General features: G+C 46.5%; 1 protein-coding gene across 1 annotated transcript in view; it reads left to right on the top strand.

The window, feature by feature from the left end:
• Positions 1-2,394: 2,394 nt before the first annotated feature.
• The window catches only part of esrrgb (estrogen-related receptor gamma b), a 14,820-nt gene continuing 6,763 nt past the window's right edge, over positions 2,395-10,451 (top strand). The window contains exons 1-5 of the mRNA XM_035528784.1: positions 2,395-2,577; positions 4,539-4,918; positions 7,467-7,583; positions 10,098-10,202; positions 10,314-10,451. The exon at positions 10,314-10,451 is cut by the window's right edge and continues 45 nt beyond it. Coding sequence (XP_035384677.1) covers positions 4,549-4,918; positions 7,467-7,583; positions 10,098-10,202; positions 10,314-10,451 — 730 coding nt within the window. The 5' untranslated portion in view covers positions 2,395-2,577; positions 4,539-4,548. The remainder of the gene's footprint in view (positions 2,578-4,538; positions 4,919-7,466; positions 7,584-10,097; positions 10,203-10,313) is intronic.

Raw genomic sequence — 10,451 nt, forward strand, 5'->3', positions numbered from 1 at the left:
TCTGCGCAGGAACGAACCGCCAAGCGCTAATGCCACTGAACACACACTCGCTGTTTGCTCGACGTCCGCGAAATAATGAAGCCATTCGTATATAAAAACGACGAAGGACAACTGCTAAAACAAATGTTATGACCTGTACTTGTTAATGACTCGGGATACTGATGATGACGTGTGTGCGGTGTGCGGTTTTTGTTTGTTTTTTGGGTTGTATTTTTTTCCGAGCTGGGGAATTATGGTTTTGTGTACACACACACACAGCAGAAAACTGGCTTTTATAAACGTTTAGTTTTGTGTGCTGTGTGGACCGTTAATCACAAAAGAGATTGCAACCGCCCTAGTAGTGACGTGTGCGTGCGTGTGTGTGTGTGTGTGTGTGTGTGTGTGTGTGTGTGTGTGTGTGTGCACGTGCGTGCGTGTGTGCGTGCGTGCGAGTATGTGTGTTTAACACCACACGAACAAGTCTGTAGTCTGGCTCTTATCTGTAAAGCGGTGTGTACCATACAAAAGTGGATTACGCGTTTAATGCTGGACCTCGGTTGGAGAGAAGCGGGTGTGCGCTGTAATATTATCCTCCGAGATACGCAGACACGACGCAGAAAGGCTGTGAAAAGGTTTTCTGATAGAGTTGTTTGGATTGTACTCACGGGATCAAACACTTGTTCACGCTGTTCAGATTTCGTGACCTCATTGTAACCCACAGACTTCAATCCTTGTAATTGTCAATCCGGTGTGATTAATCTTCTATCAATCAGTTGGTTTTTCTGGTAGGCCCACAGCAAAATCTTTAGCTGTTGTACAGGCATGTGAACAGTGTGAGGCCCTTGTATGCACCATAGTTCAGTGCAGATCAGACTTGTATGTTTGCCCACACAATCATTCGAATGTGTAACACAATCATTCAAATGTCCCTAAATCAATCTCAGACCAAATCTGAGCGTTCAGACTTCAGAGGAAACTTACTTTAACGGTGCACCAGTTTTTGGATGTCTGGTTAACCCGAACTGTGAGATCCCTGGAGTTCAGTACTTGAATTTTGAATCTGTTGTTCTTTTCCGAAACATTTCCTGAAAGCATTGTTTGTCGTGTCATTAATTGCTTAAACTTTATGTGCTGTATAGCTGATTGATCTTTAAAAGACAGGACAGCTTGGTGGCTTTCATGGTGTCCACACACACACACACACACACACACACACACACACACACACACACACACACACGGTCCTACCCTGTTTAGTGTGACACCGAGTGATCAAAAGCAAGCTTGTGTGATGTTTCAGTCAGTGAGGACATACTGCAGGCATGGAGTCCACAACACACACACACACACACACACACACACACACACACACACACACACACACACACACACACACACCTGACACACTGCACCTCCTGAAGACTAACAGTGCAACCTCGAACAACTGTAGCACTCTCACTGTACAAAAACCAGACAGTTATTTGAAATAACTGAAGAAAATTCCAGTGTTTTCCTTGGAGATAGCGAATGTTTTCTGTTTAACTGTGAAATACGTGTTTCAAAATTTTTAGACTATAACAGCATCACACGGTACACAGAACCAGATCAGAAAAAAAATGCTGAATATTAATATAAAACCAGGCAGTACAAAAGAGAACACTAGCTCTCAACACACTGGGTAAATAGTTTACACATAAGATTGTTGGTGAATATATCAGCTTATTCATAATTGGCACAATAGCCCAAAGACGTGATGTCACTGAGCTGTATATATGAATGGGGCTCTAACAGGAATTTTAAACCACACTGTATACGGTAGCTGGTCCGCAATTTGGTTTGATTTAGTAGTAACCTATACAAGTTTCACACCCCAAAATACCTACAGAAAGTATTGTGGAAAAAAAAAACGTGTGAATTTTCCTCTGTTTTGTCAGTTCGTTTCATGTCTGTGGTCTTGTGTACACAAACACAGTCTAATGTGTCTAGTTTACACTGGTTATTAGCTCATGTACATTCACCAAACGTCCTCTCATACCTATCATTATCTGATAATGAACAATGGCTTTCCGGAAACACCGCTTAGCGCTGATAGAAGAAAGTTCTTTTAGCGCTCTCTCTCTCTCTCTCTCTCTCTCTCTCTCTCTCTCTCTCTCTCTCTCTCTCTCTCTCTCTCTCTCTCTCTCTCTCTCTCTCTTTCGACCCCCCCCCCCCCCCCTTCGAGGGTGCGCGCCTACCTCTGCGCTTTTTGAATACCTAATAACTACTCCTCCTTGCGATTGGCTGCGACTCCGCCCGTGCTCGGCGAGCATTGGTCGAAGGGAGGGGCTTATGCAAAACGCCGTGTGAATATTCATGAGTATTTGTGTCGCCCGAGGTCCGGACTGCGCAAGAGTCACTCGCCGGTTCTCTCGCTGCGATAGGCGTCACTGTAAATAAATAAAGCCTGAGGTGAGGAGGGTTTTAAAAAAAGATATTTACATCCGTTACGGGACATAAACCGATTTTGTTTTGCTTAGAGTATGTTTACACCTGTCACTTCGTGGATCTAGTGGAGTTTCACCAAACCGAATCGTTCTCGTTCCCTTCCGAGCAAACCCGGTAAGTAACCGCTTGTCACTAAACCGGTGTGCCTCGTTTATTTGTCGACAGTCTGCAGTTTTGAGGGATGAGGGGTGCATTTAACACGATTTCGCGATTTGAAGTTGGGAATGTGTCCTCCTCTACAATTTCGGCAACCTCTAGTCTGCAGTTTGCGCCTCGGCCGTGTTTAGCGAGCTGCGTTGTCGTTGCATAATAAATCCAACATTATTTTACGTGTTCCTCGGCCTAATCGGATCGCTTGAGCGTGATTAATCGCGAGTAATTCATTAGTTTTAGGAAAAGACGTGATGCATATTGTAAAAGACGGCTGTAAACAAAAGGCGCAAAACTTTTTTTTAGTCCGTTCACTGTGTTCGACTATGCCTTTCACTGAGAATCACACAAGCGAACTATTTAACCCTGCTTTGCAGATTTCTTACACACAGGTGTTGGGGGTTTGCCCAGCACACACACACACACACACACACACACACACACACACACACACTCACTCACTCTATCTCTCTCTCATTTATACTTTTCACGTCGCCTCAAGTCCCGCCAATCTTTCTACGGTATGAATGTACTTTGTGCCAAGGGTTAATTAGGTTTCTGAAGATTTCAAATAAGCAATTAACTGATGGACGTGTAGATTTGGGATGGAACGCGCCGAAGTTCCAAGTGCGATGCGCGGTGCGCGCGGTACCGACGACAGAACCGACGGCTGCCAAATGCGCGGACGAAACGGGTCATAAAGCAAAAATGCTTTTAACATGACAAGTCACATCGCACTCCTGGACACAACTCCGGCCTCCTCGTGCGTGTTGAACCCTCATCATCGGGCCTGCGGACGCGCGCGCACGCGCCCTGTTTGCTTTCGTTCACGTGCGTTAGTTTGAAGGTTAGCGGAACCGACAGGAAGGTGCCCGCGCTCCATCTTCACATCCCTTTACTGCCTCTTTGCGCAGAAAATGCAGCGGTTTGATTCGCATCGGCCAGATTTCGTTCCCTAACTTCAACCCCCCCCCCCCACCCCCACCCAAAAAAACCCCCCAAAAACCCCCAAAAGAGTTTTGCAGCAAAGTGCTCGCGGGCACTTTAATGCACCGGCCGTAACGTGCATTAGACCGAACGGAAGGCGCGCGTGTCCGGAATCGTTCGGGCAGCGTCTTCTCTGGGTCCTTAGCGCGAGGTTTGCAGAGTCAGAGGAGGACAGGCGGCTCCGGGCTTATCTGTCGGCACGATGAAAGGCGGACGGCGAGCACGCGCTGCGGTTCTCTCAGCGGCGCGGGTCCGAGGAAGCCCGCGCGCCTCCGGGACAAGCGCGTCTGAGGGCTCTACGGGAGCTACGGGAAAGCGCGCGCATAGCAAACCGGGCCGGCAGAGTCAACTCCAGACGGAGAGAATGAATAAGTGAGAGAAAATAATGTCTTGTTGTGGCAGAAAGGCTCCATAAAGCTATGTTAAAAAACAGAAAAAAGATAACGTTACTGGCAGCCTTCCATAAATTGTATGTGTGCGTGCGTGCGTGCGTGCGTGTGTGTGTGCGTGCGTGCGTGCGCGTGTATGTGTGTGTGTGTGTGTGTATCTATGAGGTGGAGGTGGTTACTACACACATAGCTAAATGTTAAATGTTGATGGACAGGTATCAACAGGCGCTGTCTGGTAATAATTTTGTGTGCAGTGTAAACACGAATGGTAGCCAGACGTGGGAAAGTTACAGTATGAAAATGTGAGAAAGAAGCCTCTCAGATATCCTTTGTGAGTTTTTGTTACCGGCTTGCGGTTTCCCCCCCCCCCCCCCCCCTGCATTTAAAGCGGAATTTTGACCACTAAGGATATGCAGAAGCTTACATCATGGAATTTTTGGATGAAAATTCCTGTTTTACTGAAGAGATTTGAAAAATACACTACAGCGTACTGGATAAAAAAAAAATGAAATAATGAAATTTTTAATTCACTTACTTCTGTTTCTGCAGCTTGCTGGATATGATGTCAATCAACACCCACTGCCCCGCCTTCGTCAAGACTGAGCCCTCAAGCCCCGCCTCTCTGACGGACAGTTTGATGCAGCCCAGTCCGGGGGGGTCATCCGACACGGGGAGTAGCTACAGTTCTGTAGCAAAGGGCAACCGGGGGAGTGTAGACTCACCTGGGTCCTACCATGCCCTGGGGGTAGATGTGAGGGCGAGTGGCGCCCCCTGTCAGCCACTGGAGGCGCTGCAGGTGAAGAGAGAGTTTGGACTGAGCGCAGGGCCCAAGCGCCTGTGTCTGGTGTGCGGAGACGTTGCGTCTGGCTTCCACTATGGAGTGGCATCTTGTGAGGCTTGCAAGGCTTTCTTCAAACGCACTATTCAAGGTTAGAGCATGGACCAGGTTACAGGTCTACATTAGTCTATATGGACCAGGTTACTGGTGTACATTGGTCTACATGGACCAGGTTACAGGTCTCCATTAGTCTATATGGACCAGGTTATAGGTCTCCATTAGTCTATATGGACCAGGTTACTGGTCTACACTGGTCTACATGGACCAGGTTATAGGTCTCCATTAGTCTATATGGACCAGGTTACTGGTGTACATTGGTCTACATGGACCAGGTTACAGGTCTCCATTAGTCTATATGGACCAGGTTATAGGTCTCCATTAGTCTATATGGACCAGGTTACTGGTCTACACTGGTCTACATGGACCAGGTTATAGGTCTCCATTAGTCTATATGGACCAGGTTACTGGTGTACATTGGTCTACATGGACCAGGTTACAGGTCTCCATTAGTCTATATGGACCAGGTTATAGGTCTCCATTAGTTTATATGGACCAGGTTACTGGTGTACATTGGTCTACATGGACCAGGTTACAGGTCTCCATTAGTCTATATGGACCAGGTTACAGGTCTCCATTAGTCTGTATGGACCAGGTTACTGGTGTACATTGGTCTACATGGACCAGGTTACAGGTCTCCATTAGTCTATATGGACCAGGTTACAGGTCTCCATTAGTCTATATGGACCAGGTTACTGGTCTACAGTGGTCTATATGGACCATGTTACTGGTCTACACTGGTCTACATGGACCAGGTTACTGGTCTACATTGGTCTACATGGACCAGGTTACTGGTCTACACTGGTCTACATGTTCAACATATTCTTTCTTCAGTAACTTCTGAATTTATGTCAGAGTTCTGTTCAAGATTTTTGGGCAAATGAGACCAGAAGAAGTAATTACATATTACATATTTATAATGTGAAGATGTCTTTTTTAAAGCTTTGTAATTGTAAGAGATAAACAGTCACGCTAGAGTTAATCCGTAAACTCAAAATGGACGGCTGACCTGACCACAGGAACTAATTTCCATAAACACAGTGTATCTTAACACATTAGCTTTCATTCATTCATTTTCATGTCATTCGTTAAATGATTGAACTGTACCACGCAACAGGAACATATTAATAAGAATTCAGTTTCAAAATTCTACAACTGCAAAAAACAGTTGGTTTGTTTGTGCCGATGTAGGGCTGTAGTGGACGTTACAGCCGTACCGCTCAGCAAAACGTTCCGAAAGCCGGACCACTGCGCTCACTAGCTCTAAAATAGGATCCGGCACTCCACGGTTCTGGAAGTGATGCAGTAAACGCCGTCAGCTGTACAATGAAGTTCTAAAGTTAAACCTTATGGCCCCTTGAGGTTTGGACTTGAACATGGCTGGGTTCTCGACCCAGTGAAGGAGAAGGTTCTAGTTCAGTAGACTGGAACTGTTCTGGGAACAGAGAACAGTCTCGCATGGGCCTGCCGTCTGGTTTTTGGAGGTTGATTTGGGTTTGGTACTTATGGCACCTGACTAGTAATCAGAAGGTTGCTGGTTCAAGCCCCACCACTCCCAAGTTGCCACTGTTGGGCCCCTGAGCAAGACCCATAACCCTCAATTACTCAAGTTGTGTTCAGTCATAACTGTAAGTGGCTTTGGATAAAAGCGTCAGCTAAATGCCGTAAATGTGTTTGGTATCTTAGAGCCTGCTTCAGACAAGAACACTGAATACAAAACTGTATCTGGGTGCTTTGAGATGTTTCCCCCAAGAACCCCACAGGGTATGTTAGTAAATTAGAATACACTCTTAATGGTCCTTCCTCTAATAATATAAAAGACCCACATCCAGGACCCCACTCCCTGGTGATGAGTCCCACCCGGGCTCCTCTGCTGTGATCTGGTCCCAGAGGTCTTGAGAGCTTTCCAAAACTTCCATTTGTTGGTGCTCTACACATCATGGTTTATAAAAGTGTGTGTGTGTGTGTGTGTGTGTGTGTGTGTGTGGCCTGTTTAGAGTTCAGCACATGATTACACCTGAAAGAGGCCATGGTTCAGCCCTGGGGATGAGCCAGACAGGTGTGAGACATCAGCAACAAATTGGCCCTTTCTGTGTGTGAGCATGAATTTGAGTGTGTGTTTGGTCGTTCAGATGGGAATTCTGCCAGGGAGGTGTTAGTGTCACTGATTGGCTTTATTCTGGAGTATTGATTTACTGTGGCAGTGCTGGTCCTTTCACTCAGCTGTAATTTACATCCTTGTCTCTCTCTCTCTCTCTCTCTCTCTCTCTCTCTCCCCCTCTCTCCATCCCTCTCTCTCTATCTGTCTCTACTCTCTCTCTCTCTCCCTCTCTCTCTCTCTCCCCCCCCTCTCTCTCTCTCCCTCTCTCTCTCTCTCTCTCCCTCTCTCTCTCTCTCCCCCTCTCTCTCTCTCTCTCTCTCTCCCTCTCTCTCTCTCTCCCCCTCTCTCTCTCTCTCTCTCTCTCCCTCTCTCTCTCTCTCTCTCTCTCTCTCTCTCCCCCTCTCTCCCTCTCTCTCTCTCTCTCTCTCTCTCTCTCTCTCTCTCCCTCTCTCTCTCTCTCTCTCTCTCTCTCTCTCTGTAGGGAGTATTCAGTATACATGTCCAGCGAGTAGAGAGTGTCAGATCACCAAGCGGAGGAGGAAGTCCTGCCAGGCCTGCCGCTTCACCAAGTGCCTCACAGTGGGCATGCTCCGAGAGGGTGAGTGTGTGTGTGTGTGTGTGTGTGTGTGTGTGTGTGAGCATGCTCCGAGAGGGTGAGTGTGTGTGTGTGTGTGTGTGTGTGTGTGTGTGTGTGTGAGCATGCTCCGAGAGGGTGAGTGTGTGTGTGTGTGTGTGTGTGTGTGTGTGTGTGTGTGTGTGTGTGTGTGTGTGTGTGTGTGTGTGTGGGCATGCTCCGAGAGGGTGAGTGTGTGTGTGTGTGTGTGTGTGTGTGTGTGTGTAAAGAGTATATCTATACACTGTTTAAGAGTTTGGAAACACCTGCCATTTTTCATTCAACCCTCATTATTTCATTCACATGTTAATCTAAATACAACCCAAAACATTTTTGTGGATTTAGTTTCACTTAGTATTTCAAGTACATATTTTTTACACTTTCTGTGTCCTATGCATGATTTGAAATTTCTGATATTGAATAGTTTTATTGTTATAGTACAGGATTTTTATATACGTATCTGCAACATTGATTCCAAAGTTTGAGCAGCAAATCCAAACTTTAGAATGGTAGTGTATACAAACATATCCACATGCTCATATGTACAGATTTACACACACACACACACACACACACACACACACACATTTGCTACAGCAGAATACAGAAATGCCACACTCAGGACTGTCAGAGTCGTCAGCCTTCCGGAGGATTCTGTTCACTTTATCTGTTGTCCAGACCTCACGTGTGTGTGTGTGTGTGTGTGTGTGTGTGTGTGTGTGTGTGTAAATTGGTACAAATGAGCATGTGGGTATTGTTGTATATGTGTGTTTGGTGTGAATGTGAATGTATGTATGTAACAGAGTGGGAGAGAGAGAGAGAGAGAGAGAGAGTGAGGGAGGGAGAGAGAGAGAGAGAGGGAGAGAGAGAGAGAGAGAGAGAGAGAGAGAGAGAGAGAGAGAGAGAGAGAGTTCATACTCCTGGACATGTTAGAAGATCATAATGGCTGCTGGATCTTGAAGAGCTCTGAGACTTTGCAGGCCTGGAAGGTGCCTCATTGCAGCAGATACCACAAATCCATCATCATAATGCAATGGGATGAATCACGCGTCTCCTTTAACAGTGCGCCACTGAAGGACAGGTGCACACACACATACACACACACACACACACACACGCAAATGAGGATCTGAAATAAAGCTCAGATCCACTGTAGTGGACACACTTGTTTCAATGTGTTAGTGGAGCAGATCTGGGGGTGTTTGACTGTGTCAGTGGAGCAGATCTGCGGGTGTTTGACTGTGTCAGTGGAGCAGATCTGGGGGTGTTTGTGTCAGTGGAGCAGATCTGGGGGTGTTTGACTGTGTCAGTGGAGCAGATCTGGGGGTGTTTGACTGTGTCAGTGGAGCAGATCTGGGGGTGTTTGACTGTGTCAATGGAGCAGAACAGTGGGTGTTTCTGTGTTTGTTGACAGTTTCATGTGTAACAATTATATGCTGAACTGGTTTCAGTTAGGTGGGTAGTGATTAACGTACCCATATGGTAGTATCTGAACACATAACATCAAAATATGAAAAATGGTCTCACACACACACACACACACACACACACACACACACACACACACACACACACACACACACACACACACAGACATTCAGTGCTTTCAGTTCCAACAAAACAGTTAAACTGTATCTTTTCAACTGTTCCCTTTAATGGTGTGTGTGTATGTGTGTGTGTGTGTGTGTGTGTGTGTGTATGTGTGTGTGTGTGTGTGTGTGTGTGCGTGGGTGTGATTGGTGTAAATTCATTGTGGTCTTATATTTGAAGAGTAAAAGTCCTTTACATGATGAGCTCAGGGGTTCAGTGACATTGTGTGTGTGTGTGTACGTGTGTGTGTGTGTTCATAGAGTCTGCGCTATTTTAATCATCCTTAACAAAGACTCCTCTGCTGTTCTCTCATCTTTTTGCTCTCTCTCTCACACACACACACACACACACACACACACACACACACACACACACACACACACACACACACACCTTATATAGCACCTGTGTTCTTAGTTGAAGAATAAGAGCTCTCATGTCTTGTGCTTCATTGCTTGCAGACACCCACACACACATTACTGAAATCAAACACACATGCAGTGAACAGCTAAAAAAGGCCATTTAATACCTAGAACACACACACACACACCTACACACACACACAAACACACACACACACACACACCTACACACAGAGTGACAGGCAGGTCGTCATGGTTGCTAATGCCCGCCTGTGTATTGTGTTACATTGCGATCATTTGAGCCACGTGCAGTCTTGTGCCTTTTATGAGCTCCAAAATGCAGATGCCGCTCGCCTCTGGGCCTGTGTGTGAGTGTGTTGTGAGTGCGTGTTTGGGGATGCCGAGCTGACTCTTTACGATTTGACAGATGGCGTGAGAACTGTTTACTTGAGCAGGGACACCATGGAAGCCACACGTACGACTAAAAAAGTTAACGGTGCTTTTGGTGTGTGTGTGTGTGTGTGTGTGTGTGTGTGTGTTTTCGCAGGCGTCCGTTTGGACAGAGTTCGCGGAGGTCGTCAGAAATATAAAAGGAGTTTAGACTCAGATAACAGCTCATACCTGAGTATGCAGTTGCCGCACAAGAAAACGTGTACGGACGCTTCACGCACGCACACTACAGTAAGAAGACGTGCTCTCAGTAATGTCTGCGTTAACTCATCGTCTCCCTTTTTATCCCCTTTTCTCGCTGTCTTTTTCTCAGACCCCTGCAGGACCAACGTTGAGAACAAGGTGGTCTCTCACCTGTTGGAGGCGGAGCCAGAGAAGGTGTATGCCATGCCTGACCCTGCCCTGCCTGATGATGACATCAAAGCATTGACCACCCTCTGTGATCTTGCTG

This window comes from Electrophorus electricus, chromosome 8 (assembly GCF_013358815.1).
Source record: "Electrophorus electricus isolate fEleEle1 chromosome 8, fEleEle1.pri, whole genome shotgun sequence".
In the NCBI taxonomy this organism is placed as follows: Eukaryota; Metazoa; Chordata; class Actinopteri; order Gymnotiformes; family Gymnotidae; genus Electrophorus; species Electrophorus electricus.